Genomic DNA, 25,273 nt, shown 5'->3' with positions numbered 1-25,273 from the left:
GAATTCTGATGAATAATACTTATAAAGTGAGATAAAGGTTATGTTGTTTAATGTACTGAAGATGTTTGAAAGTGTTTGCTAACACAAGTATAGGTATGTGTACACGTAACGTGTGAGCTTGTTGTTTTGAATTTTGGTATAAAGTGGTGCACATATAAAGTGAGGCAAAGGTTATGTCGTATAATGCACGAATCATTTTCAATGAAACATTTTGCAAAATATTTAATACTACTAAAAATCTTAATGCCTTATATTAAACATTTTAACGTAATGATAATAAATATAAATGTAATTCTTAGAACGTATTGCAATACGTTTTACTTTTCTTGATGAAGTAATGAGCATTCAAGAGCATTCTTTCATAACGCCCAGTATAAGAATACTTGCAAAACCTTTCTCTCTCTCTCTCTCTTTCTCTCTGGAGCAAAACTTTACCGGGCCGCAAAATATATACGCACAATTTATTTACAGTCCTCGAAACTCTCGTCTCCCCTCTCGTTTCTCTTTCTCTGCCCTGTAGACAATTCAACGGCGGGAAGAAAGAGCAATTAGATGGACAGAAATGGAAACGGAATGGAATGCTGATTACCGTTTATACCGGGAAAGATAATTATCAATTAAAAACTAACTTTCGCGGGATATTTTGCTTGCGGATGGAATTCACGGTCTCGCTAAGGCGTTTAGTGACTATGCCTTCGGCTATTTGTAAAACTTTCCTCATTAATTACCGACAAGATTCAATCCCCTCATCTCTTCCATACTAAACCCCACCCCCCTTACTCTTTGGTCGCGCCCATCTTTTCCAGCTATCTTGCTACCCTTTTGTCCTTCGCGGTGGAACAAAGTTTAATGGTATATTACATCGTGCGTTCCTTGAACGGGCAATTATCCGCCAATTAACGAGACGAATATCGATGCGCCTGTTTTCCAGTTGAGTTAATAAGCTATGACCAAGCGTTGTATCGAGAAATAATAAATTGGCCCGTCGTGATAAGGGCAGCATTAATTATTGACGAAACGAATTTAAAAAAGCAGGACGAATGTTCAGGTTATCAAAAGGAGAAAGAAAAGAAGGGTTATAATATATTTTTATCATACGAAAATGATATAAACGGTAATATAATCTGAAATTACGTTAAAGATCCGTTTGAATCGATTCGAAATTATGTTAAAAATTGCCCTCGACGTAATATGGTGAAGTTAAATAGCGAGCAAGGATGAAAAGAGCACTGGAACATCGCTGATCTTTTTAAGTACTTGGCTACGTAGTCTCACACCTCTTTACACCTCTGATAAATAGGAGCGAGGCTATCGAAACACTGGCTTTAACCATCTTCCTAATCCAGCCAACGAGCCAGAGTTCTTATCCCCTAACGTTTCCCTGATCCATCGTAACTTTTTCACACAACCAGACTGTTTTTTCGTATGGTTCGCCGTTTTAAGGATTAGCTAAATCAAGATATTTTGTAACGTAACACCTCTCTGATTTTCTGCTTTTGTTCTCTTGTATTTTAAGAGTACTTAAAATTATACGAATATAAATCTTTTTATACTGGTATACGATAATACTTGATAACATTTATAATATTTAATTATATATTTTATGGAATCATGGTTAAATACTAATATTAAAATATTATCAAGAAATATCATCATTTTTATTACATAACATGTTGTATATTGCAAAAACAAATAATACATTAACTGCTTCTCACAATACTATTGTTAATCAAGAAATAATCTTAACCTCTACTTTTATTCCAAATAATAATATTAAAGTATTATCAAGAAATATTATCATTTTTATTACATAACACATTGTATATTGCATAATTACAAAAACAAATAATACATTAACTGCTTCTCATAATGCTATTGTTAATCAAGAAATAAACCTAACCTCTAATTTTATTTCAAATAATAATTAATTAAAGTATTATCAAGAAATATTATCATTTTTATTACATAGCACGTTGTATATTGCATAATTACAAAAACAAATAATACATTAACTGCTTCTCACAATACTATTGTTAATCAAGAAATAAACCTATAATAATATTATAGATATAATAAAGATATAATAATATTATTATCAAGAAATATTATCATTTTTATTACATAATACATTGTATATTGTATAATTACAAAAACAAATAATACATTAACTGCTTCTCATAATGCTATTGTTAATCAAGAAATAAACCTAACCTCTAATTTTATTTCAAATAATAATATTAAAGTATTATCAAGAAATATTATTATTTTTATTACATAGCACATATTGTATATTGTATAATTACAAAAACAAATAATACATTAACTGCTTCTCACAATGCTATTGTCAATCAAGAAATAAACCTAACCTCTAATTTTATTCCAAGCAAAGGTGAAACATTATATGTACATGTCTCATCTCAAAAATATGTCAGAATGAAATGCGCATAGTATTCAATTAAAACGAATCATATCCTCCAAAGAACAAAATCTTCGTACAATCCGTTCTGGATTAAAACAGAGTCACGTCTGTTGAACCATTGAACCGCAATCTAAATGTTAGATATTACGCTTAAATCAAAGTATCGTCGAATCGAGCTACGTGTACTGTCATTTTCGCGTCATGGACCATCAAGCGTCGTCGACAAGAATATTCCGACGGCTGATGAACCATTGGCTGCTGTGATGCCCGCCGATTGTCACAGCCAATAGGTAGCGCACAGGATGCCTGCGCGTAAACAGGATACGATGGTACGTGACGGGTGTCGTACAAGCCCACGAGTAACGATTCGAGTGAAATTGGAATGATTCGAAGCAACGGCTATCGGGTGTGACGTGTAATATGTTTTTTGGTACATTTTCGTTGTTCTTGTGAAAGGTAAGAGACTTCAAAAAACCAGTTTACCTCTTAAATGATCACTATTCATATATATATATATATATATATATATATATATATATATATATGTAGATATTTTCTATTTTCTGTATTTCTATTTTCTACATTATAAGTAAGAAATGTTAATAGTTATTATAAACAGAATTTAATTATTTCTAATTTTGTTTTTTTTTTCATTTTTGGTAATTGATTAATGATTTACATTATACAATGGTATGGAAAGTTTATACTTTATTTTTCTTCACCACGATGTTTGAGAAAGAAACGTATCCGAATCGTATCAGAATGTTTTCGCGACAACAGCGCCGTGGCGATTCAAGGAACTTATGCTCGTAGCTTAAGCAAACGCGGAGTTAAAGCAACGACGTGAATCGAAGTGGCTGTGCAAGTTGAAACGGACGAAAGAATAGTTTGACGAGGCAAGTCGAAGCTTTCCAAGTAAACGCGGCAATAAAACGAAATGATAGCCATATCGCGAAAGCATGCCATTCTCGAGATGGTCTCTCAACATACGCCCTCTACCAGCTGAAACGTGCGCTAACCGTGTCGATGACTACAGCCACGGAGCTGTACACAACGCTAACGTCCCATAAGTCATTGAACGACGACGAAATCAGGAATCTGTCGTTCGACGATCACGTTTACATCCCGGCTTGATCTTGAACAATCATAGGGGGTGATACTCGTTCGATTCGATGGACAAGCCGATAACAATGAGGCTGCATTTAAGAGCAGACGCGTTGGGATAGGCTCGACGTGGCCCGCTGAGGATACAGCCGACCCTTTGTCTATGAGTTAATGGAATCTAAAGGAAATCGAGGGGGAGTTTAGGGATGCTTGTTTTAACGAGGAGAAAATTAATAGTCTTGAAGTATCCGCGAAATATAATCTGAAAAGGCAAAATATTTGTATTTTAATTAGTAAAGAGAAAGTAACGATAAAAATAACTTGATTCTATACATTTTTTGAAGAACAGAAGAATTTTTATTATACGATAATAATAAAAAATATATAAAAACATGTCTTGTAAACTCAGTTTTAATTTTTTGATACATCATTCGCCTCCAAAAACTGTTCAAAAAATCACAGAATCCTCGAAATTACCCCTTCGGTCAATGCGAAACGCTAAAAATCATGCAAAATTTATTGCTTGCAGGTGTTGGTGACCGATCGTATCGTACTGGGTCGGACACAGAGGGCGCAGCGACCACCGATAATCCGACAACGCCGTTTCCAACGCCACCACCAACTTTGACGCCGAATCATCGACAGGCGTCTCCGTTTCCCCTGGAGAATACCAACTCCCGCCGGCATCATTACAACGGGAGCATATCATCGGAGAGGTCCCGCAATGGCAACGGTGCGGAGTTAATTAGAGGCACGAGCGGAGTTACGTTCGCTGATGCGCTCGCGCGCTCACGCTTCCAATGTAGACGATACTTACAAATGTCACGAGACGAGACCCGTTATGTTGTTGCGAGTCGACGTGATTAATGCAAGAGAAACGCTCGCTACCATTGGTTCGAAATAACATTCGTGATATCTCGTCTCCCGCTTTTGTAAATATTAACCTTTCGCTGTATCGACAATTTACGTAGTCGGTCGCATGATCGTTCTTTCAGAATTACTAAAAATGCGCTTAAACGTTGCGAGTTTTTCGATTTTCAATTCGAACAGTAACATTGAAAAATTTTTTTTATTTCTATTTTTTCTTAGATTTATTCGAATAATATTACTGAGAATTTTATTTCCACTTTTTTGTCTCTCTCTCTCTCTCTCTCTCTCTCTCTCTCTCTCTCTCTCTCTCTCTCTCNTTTATCTCTTCTCTAAAAGAGAAACTGTCTAAATAAACAGGCGCAGTCATTCAAAATTTATATTTCCCTTCAAAAGCGCGTACCATCTTCAAATTCCGCTTCGCTTTGACTGCCGGAAGTCTCTCTTCGAATGATATTCTAATGTACCCAAAGATATTCCAACGATTCTGATACATCGCAGGTGAAACGGTTTATGCGGCGCCATCGAAAAAGACGAGCACCGGTGGAGGGACCTTGGGGCGACGAACGCGACGAGGTCACACCAGTGCTTTGAGCAGCAGTTCCACAGCCAGCGATCGTTCCGAAACCGTCTTCCCAGACGAGCATTCTCGTATGCATCTTACCAATGGTAAGTGTACCTCTCCGCCCCTTTCTGTTTCTCGCGTCATTATCATTGCCTGTCATTGCATCATGCACCGTTTGTCGTATTATTTTGTCCATTGCATGCGGTCACTCCATCTGGCGGAAAATTCGAGAATCATCACGCTGTACGATATAACGATATACATTAGAAAGACGTGATAAAATTGTGTATAAGAAGGTTGGCGAGGTCTGCACAGTTTTGAGAGTAAAAATATGGACACGAAAAAATAAAGATATCGGATGTTGAGGTTAAAATTTGAACATTATGGAGGACAATAGGATTAAAACACATTTTTCACTTTAAATTTGGAAACGTTTTCAATCGTGTATTTAAAACGATCAAATAAGATAATAAGCGGAATTACGCACAAGAGAGGTTAGAAAATTTGTAATCGGATGTCAAAATCGGAGAAGTGTGAAATGATATGCGTAGCGTGTTGAAAATCATCAGTATTATCGATCGATCGATAATTGTATTGAGATTACAAAGAATAAAATTATACGTACTTTTAGTAATCGAGGCATTGTAATTAATATAATTTCTCAAAATTTTGTAAAATTCTCAATATGCTCAATACATGTGGAAGCAATAAAGCGAGACCGCGATAGATCAAGACGCTTATCAACCGCGTTGAAAACAACGAGGTTAGGAAATCCTTACGATCGAATATCATCGATAACAGAGTTAGAAAATCCACATTTCGAAACATTGGGTAGTCGCGCGCGGATAAATTCATTGATTGCCGCGAGCACAACCGGTCCCGGAAATCGCAACGTAAAATTTCCCGCGGAGCGATAAGTTAACGATCCGTGCCTCAAATACGATTACCAGACTAACAGGATTACCGGCTGGTATCGAGCCCCTGGCCGGAGTTAAATCGGGTTTCGTGTAAACGTGTTCCTCGTTAAAAGCTTAATATTAATAGTCACCCCGCTCGACCGGAAGAATCTGCGATTTTTATCCAGGTATTGTTCCTCGTATATATTCGACGTCGTTCTTCCACGTCCAATAGTTATTGATGGATGTCGAAGTTATGGTCTTTTAAATTTTTAAGATTCTTTTTTAAAGTTACTTAAAAAAAAATTATAAATATGCAATTATAAATATTATTACAAATTTTTGAAATTGAATTGTAAAAATTAATAGATAATGGATATATGTTTCGAAAAGATTTTATTCGATAAGTTTTTTTGAGAGGTTGAAATCAAATAACCCAACCACCAAAGAATTCATCGAAAGAATTTAAGTTTTCGTAAATCTTCACTGTGGAACAATTACACTCGATTTGCACGATTCTGAGGTACCGTAGTTGCAAAGCTTCGCGAAACGGCCGTAGGCGAAAAGAGAGAGGGATCGTGAGATCAAGGCAAATGTTTCAAAGGGCGCGCCACTGTTCCGCCGGTTAACAGTGTCGTAATCGGCAAACTGCCTTATGCGCCGGCTCGTTAAATAACCAAGGGACTCTCGGTTATGAGAGTTAAGTTTGCTGTTGCGCGATTCAGTATTGTCGCTCGTCGATGTAATCGGTCATGAAATTGATCCAACGACAATATCGTTTGCTTTCTACGTTTCCAACCAAACCAATAGGCCATATTCATAAGTTGAGAAACACTTCAACTTTCCAGCCATATACAAGGAATAATAGAAAACAATTGGTAATATTTCCGCTGCCTTTAGCTCGTTTGGAGCGGGAGTGGGGAGCGAAGAGAAGAAAGCAGTGGTAGGGATAGCCGAAGAGTCTCGAGCGTAACCGAGTTAGCAGTTGCGAGTAGCGGGAGGCCGGGTTGGTTACCACGTAGGTCAGCGTAGAAGTTAGCCGAGCGGCTATATTGTTTCGGAATGTCGTGGGTATTTAGGCCTAGGCTGGTCGCGGGACAACGTTCGCCAGTGTAACGCAGTTTTAGCGTTACCACGGAGATGAGAAAGTAGCTTTGCGGCTTCTCGAGTTCCTACCATGTCGTGGCCCGACGTCGTCGAGTTTTCGACGTGGTGGTCGACGAGTCTGGTTGCCAAACTTTTAAACGAAATTTCGTCGAATCTCGTTTAGCCGGGGTGTTTCGTTGACGCCGGAGCCCCAATTAGTCGTCTGCCGATATCGCGAAACAACTACGACGATGCTCGGTGCGAGGGGAGACAACTTAGAGGGGGGGAGGGGGGGAGTAGCGGGAGGGCAAAGATCGAGCACCGCACGGATACGGATCGTTTCGTCCGGGAATTTGCCGCTTCGCCAGTCATTGCCTCTGCTTGGCGAAGTGTGATCCCATTACGCGTAGATTCCGTGGAAATTAGCGGCGCGGATTAAGACCCGGCACCGAGCTCTGGCACGTCTGTGTAGCGGCGTCCTTGGATCGCGTACGTAAGCTTGGATACGTAGATGGCGCGATGCGGCGAACATGGATACCCGATTGAACGTTCGCCCTCTGGGCATAGAGAGGGCGCTCCGTTAAAGCGGATCGCTGGATCAAACTTCTTGACGTTGACGTATCAGTGACACGTGAGCGACGATGGGAGGACGTATGTGGATATTTGATGGTGCGTGTGTCGCCTCCGGTTAGACTGTCCTGCTCCATGAGGATTAGTTAAATTTATTTTCAGACCGTGAAATGAGAAATTGTAGAATCAATTTTGAGGGAGGAAGGATGAAGGATGAAGAGTGTGTGTTTGATGCGAGAAAGTTAGGTTAATCTAGGAGATTATATTGTGAATTTTGTATACTCGTATAATCTATAATTAGTATTGCTAGGATCATGAGATATTATTCCTATTGTCATTTCTGTTTTGAATGTTTATCTAAGTTCTCTTATTAGTAATGAGAATGTCACAATCCTTTTTCGTATTCGCGTGTATTTAAGTGCAATGATCAGAAATCACGGGTAAAAAGAAGACAGGTCAAAAAAGGTTTTGCTAATGCAGAATGTTTTATATTGGAATACATTAATACTCGTGACGGCGAATGTATTAACCTAACTTATGTTTTAAAAGTTCTGTATATATATATATATTTGCTACATACATTTAATGCCTACTAAGTTTATAACTCTTTAGGAATATAATTCTGTTAATCCCCTTGCGACCAGCAATTCTGTAACACGGTTTTCGACTGGCCTATATTAGACTATGCTGATCTAATGTAATATCAATCGTCTTTCTGAGGATGGTGAGCATCCAGGGTTAACGCGGGCAAGCGCTGACCATTGGGAACCATTTGCTAATAGATGCCACGAGATACCTCCATTAGACCGCAGGGATATTCCGACAGGCAATATAGCGTTTAAGATTCAAACTCGTATTACAGATCTTGGCAAAGATATAAATGCTAATCTTCTTCTATCAGTTTCCACAATTAATTTCAATGTAAAATGTTTCCAATAAAAAAAAAATCTCGTCTGTTTCGAACGATTGTCAATCAATGTTTATCATGACCATATTCGTCCATAGTGTGCCCATTTCGAAAAGTGTCTCTCGTTCGTCTCGATGCTCGATCACGTACAAAAATTCTCCATTACCGTTTCAATTACCGTCGAAATAAAAAGATTCGAGGAGGCAATTAAGGCGGTGAATCAAAGAACACGTGCGTCCACCAGAGGTGGAGTGGGCCTCTGGATCGCAGAATTTAATTTCCTGAAACGAAACCGCGAGCCAACAAATATAATATCGATTGGAGGCGATTGCCCTAGAAAATTTAACTGCGCCCCGATCGTGTGTGTCCATTTGGATCCGCGTATATACCAATGTAAATCCTGGGCCGATATTAGCTTATTCCAAAGGGGGAAAAAATGTTGTCGGGGACCGGACGATTAATTACCGATCTGTCGGATTATTTAAATTGCAAATAATGCGGCCAACAGAGCCGCATCTTTGAACGAGGCACATCTGATCCATTCGGTCGGCAGTTTAATGTGAAATACGATCGCTGGGAAAGCGTATAAATTACAGGAAAAACGGAAAAACGAATAGAGGAGGAAAAGATGTCACAGACACTGGTATCGATCGTGAATGGGATTAAATTTTTTTTTTTCATTTCTCTCTCTCTCTCTCTCTCTCTCTCTCTCTCTCTCTCTCTCTCTCTCTGGTGGTCGAACTTTGATTTTTTTTTTATTGGACACCAAAATTTTTGACCCATTTCTATATCTTCTCGATATAGTATTGAATAGAATTAAAAAATAACAATTTTGAGGTTAGAAAAATCATTGTATTCGAAAGTTAAGCAACGAAGTTGTACGAAGTATACGTATAATTAAAAAAATTTATTGACTTTATATCAAACAAATTTTAGTTTATCATCGAATTTTCGAAATTAAAAATATATATCTTACTTATATCTCCAGATAAGAGTCCAATTATAGATCCGAAGTAGGAAGACTCTAGCGTGCAGTGTTGTAAATATAGTATATTTGTATTAATACAATTGGATATAGTGAATATGTATTAATATAAATTTTACAACTTTCGTACCCATTAATAGTTTCATACATAAAACTGGTATCCTTTGAAACGAAAAATACGTGTATAAAAATGCCAAAGAGAGATGTGCTGCATCAGAAGAAAATTTAACCTCGCTCTTATTTCTCAATATTTTTCTCTTTTTCTTTTTCTTTCGGTGTAAATTGTGGACCTTATCTAAAAGATACGAGACAGCCTGGATCGTGGCCAGGTTTCTCGAAATAGGAATAATTTTAAGCACCACTTGAAAACTATGCCAATAGTCCGTGTCCGCCATTATCGTTACCGTTGCACTTCTTCCGCTTCGTTCCAACCAGAAAATCTACGGGCACGCGGTAACCTAATATTGAGCTTAATCGTTATACGTTTCGACAAAACCAAATAGAGAATTCCCCTTATACTCTCCCCCCGTCCATGGAAACTTTAACAGGGCGAATCTTATCGAATGTTACCATCGGGGAACGAGATTCTTAACGAACCACTGTTACGGGAAACGTAGGAATAAAAATGATAAGCGATGATTCTTGGCAAAGATAAATCGATATCCTTAAATTTCGAAATATCCTTAAATTTCCATTATGATTCGTCGAGGTTGTTTAATTCTCTGCGATTAAAATTTCGTTTCCAAGAGAGGAAAATTTTTTTATCAAATTATGAACGTTCGTGTGGAATTTTATGAAAAATTTAAATATATACATAAATAACGTGGATAAATATGCACATGAAATATTTAAAGTATTATAATATTTAGAGGATAAAATAAGGATGTGTTCTATTTTTTTTTTTTTTTTAATGTATTTAAAAATATGTATATCTTGTTTTTTTATGAATTCTTATGAATTATTCGGAAACGCGATCCTTTTTGATTCGAGCAACACACTTTTTTTTTTTTTTTATAGGGAATTGAACTTCATAACCTAGTTTTTCCATTGAAAAACAAACAAATTTCATAACTCGCTCTCCTTTTCGAATTCATTTTTCATTTAAACTGTATTTCGAATTTGCCTTTTTTAAATTAACCAGATTTACTTTACCCCCTGCATAAAAATTGCAAATATCTTTTTTTTCTTTTTTCAACAATAAAATTCTAATTTCGTAAACATCAAAGGGTCGGGTTTAAAAAGTGTGCTTTAAATTAATATTTAAAATACAATCATCCCTTGTTGTTATATCCTCTTTTATTAAAAAAAAACGTGAATGCATTATTCATAATTCTTTACAAACTAGATAAATAAAATTTAAATTATTAATAGAATTTAACTTCTTCTTTATTGATAAACTGCATTCACGTACATCTGCATTTACATACGATACCGCATTCCAAAAAAAAAAAAGATAAAATGGAAATAAATTTATTATCTCGAATGATACTAGTGCAATTCTGGAATCGACTCGCAAATGAATTTGCACGAGGAAGGAATCCTCGAGCGGTGCTGGTCAACGAACGTCTCGACCGCAGCGACTCCTGCGGACGAAATAATTCGTATTTACATGAATACGCGGCAACGTCGGACGTGACGAAGGCATTAGAGCATCAAATCGAGTTACCAGCGCGAATCGCTAACCGCATCAAGTCAGTGTCGGCCACCTTGTGCACCCTTGCCAACGTCTGACTAACTCTATCCACGGACCAGGGATATAACCTGGTTCGGCCCCTTTGTCCATTGCCGGCCAATACGATCCGCGATTGGTTAGTGGCGATTGACTAAACTTCCACTTTGTCCACGTTCTATCGATAGAATTAAACGTGTGAATAAATAAGCGCCCTGTGTGAAGTGTCCTTCCCTGTCGAGGGTGAAACGAGTTTCGCCAATTTTAACGATGCTAATTCGCGCCAGTTGCTGGTTGGGATTCAGAGAAGAGATTAGAGAAATTAGATTGGTCGAATATTCGGTGCGAGTGTATTATTCGGATGAAATAGGTAATAAAAAATGGTTACCCATTTAGAGAAAATGAAATATAATTTTCTTTCTTTTTAATTTTTCTCTAATAGTATAATTATATTGAATAGGATATATATCTACCATACTTGTAATAGTTTATATTGAATAGGATATATATCTAGCATACCTGTAATAGTTTATATTGAATAGGATATATATCTAGTGTACTTGTAATAGATTATATTGAATAGGATATATATCTAGCATACTTGTAATAGTTTATATGGAATAGAATATGTATCTAATATACTTGTAATAGTTTATATTGAATAGAATATGTATCTAGCATACTTGTAATAGTTTATATTGAATAGGATATATATCTAGCATACTTGTAATAGTTTATATTGAATAGGATATATATCTAGCATACTTGTAATAGTTTATATTGAATAGGATATATATCTAGCATATTTGTAATAGTTTATATTGAATAGGATATATATCTACCATATTTGTAATAGTTTATATTGAATAGGATATATATCTAGCATACTTGTAATAGTTTATATTGAATAGGATATGTATCTAACATACTTGTAATAGTTTATATTGAATAGAATATGTATCTAACATACTTGTAATAGTTTATATTGAATAGGATATATATCTAGCATACTTGTAATAGTTTATATTGAATAGGATATATATCAAGTATTCTTGTAATAGTTTATATTGAATAGGATATATATCTAGCATACTTGTAATAATTTATATCGAATAGGATATATATCTAGCATACTTGTAATAATTTATATGGAATAGAATATGTATCTAACATACTTGTAATAGTTTATATTGAATAGAATATGTATCTAGCATACTTGTAATAGTTTATATTGAATAGGATATATATCTAGTATACTTGTAATAGTTTATATTGAATAGGATATATATTTAGCATACTTGTAGTTTATATTGAATAGGATATATATCTAGCATACTTGTAATAGTTTTAATTCAAAGAAAAGAAAGTTTGATTAAAGAATTGTACAACTTAAAAAGAATTCGAATGCCTATATGATATGAGTAATATTTTTCTTTACGTCGAACAACATCAACGTTAAATCAATTATGCGTTAATATTTCTCATGATGGAAAGATATTTGGAGGCCATTACAAACTATAACAATGCTTCTGAAGTTAAACAATTTTCCATATTCAACGGTTGGTAGGAACGGTTGGCTGGTTACATTGAACGAAGATAATTCTCTGGCGATCGCGAAAGAAAATTGATTTCGATTTGATGTACGCTTCGATATAAACGGTAATCCATCACATATCACAATGCGATTTGAACCGCAGTCAATGACGTCGCGTTGACCGTCATCCTGGCAACACAATCGATTTTAACTCGATGCGGGCGTCGCGTTTGCCTCCGGCTAGCATTATGCCGTGTACCGTGTAAAACGATTTTGTCTAGAAACGAAATAAAAGGTCAACCGATAAACGATTATAATCTACATCTATGTCGCTGACAACCATGACGATCCCTCGATACCGTTATTGTTGTCGCAGTTTAACAATAATCTGCGCTTCGCGCATCGTTAACTACCGCCAAGTGTAGTTTTGCAGATTGCAAATTTATTTATTTAAATAATGGAGGAATAATATTCTAATGTTTCGATTTTGGAAATTTAACGCAATGACGAATTGATTTTTTTCGATCGATCAGAAGAGAATGTTATTTTCAAAATAATTATTAAAATTAATAAATATATCTAATCTAATTTTTCCTCGATAACAGATGTCTATAAACTGGAAACTGTTATTTTAACGAATGACAATGATAATTTTTCACATTGGATAATGGAAAATGCCCGATGGAGATTAACTTTTAATAAAGGGAGAGATAACGAGAAAAATTTAAAATACTGTCACGGAATATTAAAAAATATAGTGTGTATAACAAACGTATAAATTTTATATCAAATATTTTCGACTCGAAAATATGGACAGAGAGGAAATCAAATAAAAACTTAATACGTTCGTATCCAAGCCCGTATTATGTCCTCGCCAATAAATGCACAGGGATAACTCATCGAGGAGATGTCGCGGCAGGCATTTTTCTCGTCAACACGGGCTATCGACTTCGTAATTGAGCGTTACAGGTGTTCCCAACACTCGAACAATGCCGGCGGATTGTTCAATAACTGCAACGAATGTACGTTTCGACGGTAAAATCGTCCAAGATACGGGACGGACGCGGCTGTCGCTGACAGGAACGCATTGCGCATTTCACGTTTCGCTTTAATTAAGCAATTATCACCGCTTATTACGGAAAATATCGAGTAACGTTCACGTGCACAGAAGAGAAACGGTCTTCGTTTGTAATTCACGGTGTTGACCAACGTTAATTCTAACGTAACGATAGTCAACAGGCTAATCCGTGTGTAACGACATCTACTATATTATATATTTCTAATAATTCTAAGCGTTGTCGAATCATCATCGTCATCCTCTTTCAAGACTGATAGGTTAGGTGAAGTTTTTTTTTTCCTTGATTCTGTAAAACTAAATCTTGTGAAATTAGCATCAAATTGATGATATTGATACTTGTTATTATTATATCAATATATACTTACACGAGATTTATCGTTGATTTTCTACTCTATATATTAGAGTTCAAAGTTCCATTAAAAAAAGAGAAACAGAGTGAAAGAAAAAAAAAACAAGGTTCGCGTTAATGAGCAAACTTTCCAACAACTGTCAACCGAGCGGAAACCGAGTTCGAACGGTCTAATTATCGAACGATTCTTTATAATCCAGGTCGTGTGATCTCGTTACATTGTGGTTATGTTTCAACGTGACGAGCGAACGTGTGTGTCATTCAGCATCATTCGTTTATTATTTCTTTTTTCTTTTTTCTTTTTCTTTCTTTCATCACGCGTGACCATTTACGCGTCACACGATTTTTTTCCCGTTTATCACGACAGCTTGTATCACTTTTAACAGCACGTTCGAATTCGTGCGCGCACCAGCCTAACCTCGCCGCACTAACGCACTTTTCTCTTCTGCACATTCCTTCACACGCGCAGCTCTGTCCAGGCCCATTTACTTCACAGGTACGTATCATCGTGTGTCAATGTTGCACTGTAGTTTGCATAAACCGCTATTATAATGTGTTTTAGTAATTGTATTTAGTCTATTGAATATACTTAATGAGTCTGTCTCGACTTTATGACTATAGCTCCACCGAGAAAAAGCTTTTAAAAGAAGAATTTTTATAGGACGTTTATAAGGCACGAATTAAAGAGAAATTGTAATGGACTATAAAATTATATATCGTCATAGGCATTAGAGACTTCACTCGGTTAAGCTATAATTAATTTTCTTTATTAGATCTCTCTTATTACAGCTTTTATCCTCTAAATATTATATTTCCTCTTTCTTTTTCTTCGTATAACCTAACAAATTTTCAACGTTCCTCTTCAATTATTCTCGAATTCTCTTCTCGTCTAATCAAATATACAAAAATACACGAATTATATATTTTTATTTTTTTTATACATAGTTAAATATACAATTTAATTTTATCGTGAAAAATTTTTTAATCTCTTTATTTATTTATTATCGTGCGTATACTATGAGATTCATTGCGTGTCATTGATGAACATTGTTTTAATGTAATTTTCGCGAATTAGTCGTAGGTAATCGCCACACGTACACGCAATTGCACACAGCGGCGAAGTTGCGATCGCTAAGTTAATAGATTTTAATCCAGATGGCCGAAGAGCGAAATTCCATTATCCGGCGTCGGAGTTGCCGCAAACCAAGTTACACAGCTTCGCGAAAGCGTAATAAACCACAGTATTGCAGTTAACCTTGATTTACAATAATGCGCCCTGTAACATTAACAACCCTTAATGGTTATACATTGCCCCAATTATATATATGCTTAACGCGTTATCGATTTGCCGCGTCATCGCCCCTTATTGCACCCGCTTTCTATTATCCATCGCGTGTTCTTACAAGATATACACGGATCACGTATACAGATTGCAATTTGCTCCGGATAAGTACGATTAAATTCTAACGAGCTTGTTCGTTGTTCGGTGAGAGCAAAGAAGAACAAGTGTTTGTGTATGTGTGCGTGTATGTGTGTGTGTGTGTGTGCTCTTCTTCTTTTTCCCTCCTTTTTCCCTTATGCAACCAGGTATTTGTTGTACGGCGAATTCTACAGAAGAATCGTTTCAGAAGTGTAACGAGTATATCTTTTAATGAGAAATGCAATTATGTTGGGTGAAAGTATTCTTCGAGAATTTTTATTTTATCCGGAAATAATTAGATAAAAGGAGAGGAGATAAAGAAATAATTTCTTTTCGCATAATTTTTTATTCTATTTGAATATTCATAAACATGGTATTAAATTGTAATTGAAATTTTTAACACTATGGTGTAAGTTAAGTTGAAAAAATTTCATTAGATTAGAATGAAATCGAAATGAAAATGAAATTACTTTGTATCTGTAATTCTCAAGGCAACGAGTGAAATGTTTCAATGTTATTTGTAACTTTTCAAATTTTCTATATTTTACAATTCATATGTGTAAATACATATAATTTGACCACTTTTGTAAGATATTCTCAATCATACTTATCTATATCTTAAGTATATTCTAAAATGTCTGCATACTGAAAATCACTCTTTGACATGACAATCGAATCAATTTAATCGAATCATATCACGAAATTAATTCTTCATTACGAAATGAATCTTGATATTCGTTAGTGAGATGGTAAATTCTTGACGAGATTGAATTCCAGTTTCATAAGTCCAACAAAAAACGGCCACCATGTTTATTTTTCGCTAATGTGTACACATACACATACACGCAAGCCAGACGTACGGTTTCGTGAATACGTGGCTGAACGCTTGTATTGCTTGCAGCATGCCTGCCAGCCCTTCTTTTGTGCCCTTTGCATTTAGGTAACTTTAATTATTCGCCGAGAAGAGTTCCTTACAAGTTTGAATAACTTTATAAGCAACTCGGCTCCGGAATGCCCGCAACGCGGGCCCCCAAGGGCCGGATACCCCGAGCACCCTGGCCGGAAATGAAAAATTTTTAGAATTACCGTCGCTGGCTTTAAACGGTGTAATAAGCGTTTACACTTAAAGTGAAGCCCAACGAAACGTTGGTTACGACGTGGATGAGGAGAAACTTTCGAGATATTTTCCTTGATACAAAGATTGTGAAATCCTCTTTGCATTATCTTCGGTAGATTTTATTTTATTTTTTATTCGCGGTGAACAAACGCGATGGTGTAATAAAGATGCAACGTAGGATGTAATAATGAAAAGAAAAATATGCAATTTTAATCGAAAGAATATTATAAGATTCAAAATTTGATTGAATATAATCATTCTTCATTGATAATGAAAAGATTTTGTCAAAGAAAATTTGGATTTATATATTCGGAGAAGAATTAAAAATTTTACGATATATTTCCGTTTTTTTGAAAAAAAAAAAAAAAAAAAAAGAAATTATTCATTCATACGATGCGCGTAATATCGTGCAAAATAGATCCTTCATATCCCCATTTACGAAACGTAATTAGGAAACGGCTAGTCATTGATGCTGTTTAATTGCTCGCGTTTCCACTGGATAGTAATCCATTGGTGTCACGTGAACGCGGATAAGGGGGCGTAAATGAGAGAGAATGGAACTTTCATATAATCGTGCCTATATATGCAATCATCCATCCGTGAAATAAACGTTGCGTGCCACGCATCGATGAAGACACCCATTCTTTCTACTATGGTATCCTATATACATCGTTGCGTCCCTATTCACGAACAATTTTGATACGGTATATCGATAGTCTCTTTTCGCTCTTACCATTATTTTTCATATCTATCCTAATCTTTCGTATTATTTCGAGTAAATGTTGTGAGAAAAATTACGGAATAAATTAAACATATATATATAGTTGGATATATATATAGTAAGATAGAAGAATTTCAACGAATAAAAATTTTCGAATACACATTATGCATGTTTTTAAATACACACGCATGCATAAGATATCTGTGGCGCGACGAAACGCGAGAATTCAAGTTCTTGCGCGACTTTTTGCAGACACTGGTAGAGATTCGCCGCCAGAGCCAGCGCCACCAGAAGTGCCGCCGCGTGGACCGTCTTTGCATGCGACCCACACTCTGCGCACGCAGCAAAATCGAAATGGCTGTCCACCGAACGCCACGGGAAACTTTGCTGTGCCAACCGATCAAATGCAGACGGAAAAATACTCGGGTAAGTACATCCTCTGATTTGCGTCATGTCATGTCTCAATCTTATGTCGAATTTTCGCCACGAAACGTAGAGCGAATTTTCCAAACACCATTCGAATTTTAGGTTAGGTTTCCTTCTTTGAGAATTAATAATTTTAAAGATATATGAAATTATGTTGATAATATTACGTAAGTTCGATGATTTATATACAAGAACACGTATCAAGCATAAAGGAACATTGTGCAACCCTTTCGCCGTGTTCACGCATGCCGATCGCTGACGCATCGAATTAACTTCCTACGCGATTACTCGGAATTAATTAGGGAACGGCTGACGAAGTGCACGCGTCGGCAGCGTTCCTCATTATTTCCACGGCCCTTCGTGCTTTATTGAATCCTCGAAGATACATTACCAATGCAGCCCGCTAGTTATGAAAGTTTGAGAAAGATAAAATCTCTCCGGTGAGCCAACGTAGAGGAAGTCCGTCTCTACCGTGTTCGACTAAGGGAAGAGAATGAATTTATTAGAACTGATTACTATTTAATTCGTCATCCGTGAACGAGAAAACGGATCGTCGGAGAATGTCGTGAAAATAATATTTTCAAGATGGAATGGCAGAATTCTTTAAAATTATTTCATGATGGTGAATATAAATTTTCAAAAAAAAAAATAACAAAAATTGTTGTTCCTTTTTTAAATTTCTCTTTTTTCTACTCTCTTCTTAAAGTTTCGAGGTTATAATTACGATATACTTTCAAAAATCTTCTAGAATATTTACAATAAATATTTCATCGATATTAATACAATATCTCTACAATGGATATTTACCAAGAATTATTGTTCTCGTTGACCACATTAACCGACAAAGCGTATCAACCTATTGTTTGAAAATTCGAAGAGGATTGAGGCGGCCCACCAGCTCGAGGTAATGCGGTTCAGTTTTCAACGAACGAGTGTTTAATTTCGCGGCGCGCCCTCTCTCCGCCCGGTTATGTAGATGCGAGATCGCGGGTGCGATGGAAATCTGTTTAAACTAATGGCGAGTATAGTCCCGGGGATTTTGCATTAACGCCCCCGTTAATTCATTGTAAATATACTCGGTGTGTATTCGTTTCTCTATATTTCTATGTACATACTATTAATATATTGCTCGGCGACTAAACATCGTTTGTACCGGCATGGGAGCTGGTAACAAGCTGCCTTCCCCCACCACCAGCTCCTTTACCCGAATATTCGATGTTACACACGTGCACTGCGATCACTCCCCAGCGTGGCTCCCCCTATACGTACATGTTCTACGTGCGATTTACATTCTGCCATGTTCGATTCACGTTTACCGATGCTATAAACACTTCTACGATAATAGAGGCGCGTTATTAACCAACAGGGGTTATCGCCGGTCATTAATCATCCAGTGGCTACCTGGAGACGATATTTTCGAGTGTTCGACCGTGTTACAACGTGTTTTCGGGATCGACATGGACAGGTCGATCATGTTTCGATCTATGTTATCTTCCAGGCAATTATACTCGTGAAAACGTTACATCGAATACAAGGATCTGATTACGTTTATAATAATTTTGAATCCTTTCTTATTTTATGTGCACATAATCTAAAATATGTTGATTAGGTAATTGAATTGATAAAAATATAATACATGTAATTAATGAAACATTTCAGAAAGAAATATTATTTATCATCTTTTTGAAATAATAATAGATTATTCCCCTAGTGAATCTAGGTTAGAAGTTCGTTCAGAAAATTTCTGGTATTCTAAAATTAACATTGTGATATTAGCCCCGGAATTGAATATTCGGTTATGAATTATGGATTAATTTAAAAGTAAGTCTTTCCAGGTTAGATATATCCCTTTTACGCATTAAGAATTTAGATTACTCTCGGAGATTTGGTTTCGTCTATACGTTCTGCCACGTGAAATATTGCCTTAATCTCGAACGCTGGATACCCAGTCACTCATTATAAACACACCAAATTTCTGTTCTCACATTAGTCTCGTGCCAGAAGTAGTTTCCGCCTAAGAAACGATCCGGCAAACAGGTTAACGCGGCTTTAATAATTCAGAGGCAACGTGAATGGGAGGATTTATTATCATCGCGTTCCTTGTTTGTCTTGATACTGATTCTACGTTCATTATCCATGATTCTCTAGGTACGGTAACCCGTAAATGTTTATCTACCATCTTGAAATATCTACCGGAACGAAAATTGATACCGATGCCTAAAAATATACACGGAGGTATTATGAATTTATTAAGATCGCTTGTGCACGGTTGTTTGATTTAATAATATTGTAGGACGCGTTTTCCGCGCAGCTCGCGAATCATAATGTTTAATTTAATAATATTGTTCGATGCGTCGGCTTGTAGTCCCCGTGAATTTAAGCTTTCGAATCGCGCCGGTAGCCATATTGCTTGCAAAATTATTTTTCGTCATTTCCACCGGGATTGTTGTTTCAATTAAAAAATTTTTTTATCCGATATCGCATCTCACAATCGAAACTGATGGAATGCCAATTTTATGCGATCATGAATCGTTTCGTTTAATAATGTTCAAAATATGACTTTTCTCTCTCTCTCTCTCTCTCTCTCCCTCTTTTTTTTTTCCCCTCGTCGATTTCAACGTTTCTGCTTTTAATCAGCGTTTAACCTTCGTGCATCATACGTGGGATTTTTGTATCGATTTTACCTTTAATTTTAATTGCTCTAGTGCGAATGATTTTCCATCTCGTGTAAATAAAGTGATTACATTTTTATCAATTTCTTTCGTACAATTATACATTGATAATTTTTATCTTTTTTTTTTTTTTTTGAAATTAATGTTTTTCAAAATAAACTTCTATCAACCCATTCAAATTTATAATACAAAAGAAACTTATTATTGATCGAAAATCACATTGAAAAATTTAAAAGTATATTATTTAAGATTAAAAATTTTTTAATAATATATCCATATATAGATGTACACTTCTTCCAATGGAAAATAGGAAAATCAGCAACTAGATTTGAAAAATAGGCTATAAAGGATATTATGAATCTTCCTGATAACCGTGCAACGTTTAACCAAACGCGATTGTTTCCGGTGGCGCGAAGCAATACGAAACGATTGGCTGGTTCTATCTGTATTTTCCTAGGATCGGTCGAATTTTACGGGCTATGTTTCGCTGGTTCGGTGTATCGTTTGCCACCCATCGCGCTATTCGCTATGTTTACACGCGAATTTATAGTAATGCGTTCTCGATAAGCCGTATCGCTTTAACGGACCGCGAAGCTTCATTGAATACCCCGATCATATCCCCTCCTTCCCCCCCCTCTCTTTCCCTTCTCCCTTTAACCATCGAGAAAAATCGATGCGTTTATTGTCGACCTTGTTCCAATTTTTACGCCTTCTTCCCTTCCTCTCACAGGAGGTGGAAGAAATGTACAAAACAACAGGGGGTGAGCTTTTGTGGTTCGAGCGACGAGTCGTTATCAAAGCCTTTTCCATTGACCTTCGAAGTCATAAAGTGTAAATGGTTTTGCTTTTAGAGAGGCCTTCGTTATGTTTGTGTCTGTGTTTATAGATTTATAACGCAAGGTGGAAACGTGTTCGTTTATGGATGTTTTTGTGCGTTCGAAGTAAAGAGAAGAGCTTTGTTTGTTATATAAGTTAAATGCGATATAGTTCGTCTATACGTGTCGATAATTTTTGAAAAGCGTAAATTATTAAAGATATTTTTGAAGAGATGTTTCTTCTTATTCTTCTATACTCGAAATATATATGTATATTTTTTTTTATGAGGATGTAATTCGAAGTTGTTGATATCATGTATATGGACATCAAACGTGTAAATGAAAATAAATATTTGAATGGTTCAACAATGAACCAGACATAAAACCATATATTTTAATTAAAGTACATAATACACGTTTTTCTGATGTAATACGCCAACACGTATTAATCTGTCGTATTAATAAAAACAAGGCAAAAAAAAAAAAAAAAAAGAAAAAACATTTTGAACTTCCGCATTACACCTCATATATTCGCGTACGTACACGCATATCAGACTATCGTGTACCAGACTGAATGAGCTTTATTTTAAATTCGCGTAATAAATTTTAGTTTCCAAATGGAAATTATTGCGTTTTCCTCTCTCGGCAAATTTTTCTCGAAATATTTTGTCGAACAAAATAATTTATCTTGCAAAATGCAATAATTACAACCTGTATAATTGTATAACCTGTACAACGACAATGCACCAAACATTTCACTCCATTCAAATCCGTCTAATTCAACTTAAACAAAAGGGGAAAAGAAACAGGGGAGGGGGGGGCCATCAGACAGTTATATATAATCACGACCGACTAAAATTGAAAAGCAACCATTATAGCGGCGCGTTGAGTGCATCGATAAAGCCCGAGCACAGCGTTGACGGCGCGTAATGGCGACCGAAAAATCGCCGTGTTTTTCGAGCTAATGCCAACCATTACGAGAATGTAACTAACTGGCGCCACCGTCGAGGTATATATGTGTAGTATACGCACGGTGGCAATTCTTGCGTGGACAATAAACTCGACTCCTCTTCCTCTCCCATTCTCCGTCTCTCTCTCCCTCTCTCTTTCTATCCCCACTACCAGATCAGTCGTTCCATCCTCGTCGCACGCCCACAGTTTCACAGTTTCCCGACGAATAATCAGCTTGGGCGTCCGCTGTACGTCGAATTATACACGGGCTGGATAATTTTTACTGTTTTTCATGGAGGCTGCAGCGACGAGACAATAACGTCGAAATCCTTTTCACGCACGACGCGCGTGTGCATCGAATGTCAACGAGCGCTTTCTGACGGCCAACGCTCTATCCGACTGCGGGGATTGCCGGTGTATTGCACTTTTGCCGCGCCAGTTAAGCGGCGTTTATTGCGCGATCAACGCAACAATCCGTGCAGACTGCGTGGCCCCGTGTTTAACCTCCCTTCGTGGCCCTCTGTGTGACGCGTGGAACACGGATCGCGAATGGCGGCGCTAGTGATATTATATTTAGTATATTGCTGTGATATCGAGTGTGTGAGCGAGGTCCTTTTACGATTTAGACCGATTTGTTTCGGGGAGTTAGCGCATCTATTTGGTACGAATGGCGTGTTTTGGAGAGAGATTCATCAGATTTGGTTATTGAATATGTTGAGAATATTATTTTTTTTTTTAATATTATTAAACATGAAATTTGATAGTACAAGTATGTTTCTTTTTTCTTTTCTTTTTTTTTTTTTTTGGAAAATCTCAATATTTTATATAATTGTTGCCTGTCCATTCGATAAATGGTTAATAAATTTTATGGAATGTTGGAGTGTTTTAAGAATTCGAATCACCTTCACGATCCGTCGTCGAGAAGAAAAGCAACTTAGCGTATTTCCAAGATAGGTTTGGTCGAAATTACCTGTAATTCAAGGTTAGTGGTCGCGTTCTGCGCCACAAAATTCACCGTACCCCCGGGGGTGTCTACGCCGGAACGGATATTATTATCTTGGGTACTTAAGCTTTACGTATTTTTGCATAACTGGAAATTAGAAATAATTATTGTTGCACCTTCGGGAACGTCGCGATACGGTACGAAACCGTATGAAAGCGCTCTTAGAGACCGGCCGCATCTTTGCAAGGATTTATTTGGAAAATAAAAAAAAGTCTGAAATTATACATATGAGTTTTTACCTCGACTATATTTACACTGCTGCAGTAAATTACTCTCGCGTTACTTTGGCGCTATTTTTTTTTTCTTTTCTTATATACGAATATAAAATCTTGTAACTTATTGAAACATTTTATATAAAATAATTGACATTGATCAACAAATTTAATAGATAATTTTATTTATAAATTAAAAAAAAATAAATCATGAAATCATATAATAATTTGAGTTTGTAATAATGAGGCAAATATAAAATGTAAAATGTAAAATTAAAAATTAAAGAATAGTGTTAGTCATCATATTCGAATAAGCTTGTAATGATCAGACAGAGCAGAAAGATCACAATTAGACAAATGAAATAGAACAGTTAAAATAGGCAAATAAGTATAAAACAATAATAACAGATATGAGACGACAAGTAGTATGATATTATTATAGTCGGACAAGAAGTCTTATTAAACCAATTTACAATCTGAGGAGGAGGATTAAATGTTGTTCATCTTAACATTCTCATCGACCTGATAACAACTAATAATAAATAATTGCATTATCAACAACAATACATCATTCTACCCTTCTCGCTCAAGTCCCACCGATCTTCTTCGAGTCTCTCCCTCCCTTCTCCCTCCCCATTTCTTTCCCTTTCTCCGCATAAATAACATCAAATCCAACGACCACGGTTATTAGCTTCCGCGAGTGGCGCGCACTACATTATTTCAAGCGGCGTTTCTGCGAACTCGCGGCCCTCGTTGAGCCGGCGTTTCAAAGGGCCGTCCCTTAGTCGTTTTCGAGTTACGTGGTTCCTCTGTGCGTTTAGCCCCACCATACCCCCTCCCTCCCCTCCCCTCCCCGTTTAAGAGGCGAATTCGATCCACGGCCTCGCAGAGGGCTGTTTACCCGCGGAAAACCGACGAATGTTTGCCTTCTTTTGGGCCGAACTTCCCTGTCGATAGCCTGGCCGCTGCCACAACAAAGTGCACGGAAATTCGATTTAATTCGATCCGAGAAACGCGCGTTCAATTCGAAATATCCACTTCCAAGTGAACTGAATCTTCGTGATGGACGATTTTTTTTTTTTTAAATTTAAGGTATTTCTTAAACCTTATATATTCTCAAGGAATAACCTTATTTCCACCTTAAACCTTAATTTAAACCTTATTTCTTAAGGATTTAATGGGGGTGAGGAGATGGTTGTTACATACACCTCTTCGAACTTGTTCCCGGATCTTGTAAATTTTTGAAAACGCTTGTGCAAGTTCGCAAACGCTTGTTGGAAAAATTAATTTTTGGGGAAGGATTGATTAGGATTGTGGTGGGATAAGGAACGTTTGATTTCTTTTTTCTGATTTTTCTTCGAATCGATGCGATTAATTTAGGGATAGTGCCAGTGTTTTTAACCGTTTGATGGATATTGGATACGTGTTCGAGAAGAATTATATTTTTCTTCTTGTTTCCATTTTTAAAGATGCGACCGAATTTTAGGATTTTAGGAATTTTAGGAAATTTCTTTTAGGTCGAAATTCAATTCCGTGATCAAAATTCCGAGCATATCGCGTCGCTCTGATTCATCATAAAATAGGCGTCGAGCCCCTTGAACGAACGCTTCAACGCTTTTACTTCACATCATACGATTAATACCTTCCATGAGTGATGACACAGTGCTACGTCTTTCAGTTTGTAAAAGTTGAAATCTGTTGATAGGGTGGCCAGACGTTCCATAAGTTAAACTATGACGTGGTGCTTGATCTTCCGTCACGCGTTTCATTTCAGAAGTGGCGGGGGGGAGGGGAGGGAGGAGAAAGATATTTGACGTATTAATATTCTTTTTTGCGTGCGCGTATGAATAATTAACCCTTTACCACGCCCATCTCCCATCTGCATTTATAGATAAGAGCAATTTAAA

The 25,273-nt window shown here is 36.6% G+C and overlaps 1 protein-coding gene across 3 annotated transcripts in view; it reads left to right on the top strand.

Moving 5' to 3' along the window:
• LOC122718913 (teneurin-a) overlaps window positions 1-25,273 on the top strand; it is a 387,491-nt gene that overhangs the window by 24,878 nt on the left and 337,340 nt on the right. For all 3 annotated transcript variants that reach the window (XM_043944319.1, XM_043944320.1, XM_043944317.1), the window contains exons 2-4: window positions 4,053-4,256; window positions 4,892-5,059; window positions 17,540-17,713. In XM_043944319.1, coding sequence (XP_043800254.1) covers window positions 4,053-4,256; window positions 4,892-5,059; window positions 17,540-17,713 — 546 coding nt within the window. The remainder of the gene's footprint in view (window positions 1-4,052; window positions 4,257-4,891; window positions 5,060-17,539; window positions 17,714-25,273) is intronic.

The sequence above is a fragment of the Apis laboriosa genome, unplaced genomic scaffold, assembly GCF_014066325.1.
Source record: "Apis laboriosa isolate Shangri-la unplaced genomic scaffold, ASM1406632v1 scaffold68_cov148, whole genome shotgun sequence".
Classification (NCBI taxonomy): Eukaryota; Metazoa; Arthropoda; class Insecta; order Hymenoptera; family Apidae; genus Apis; species Apis laboriosa.
This window is presented reverse-complemented; position numbering and strand designations above follow the sequence as displayed.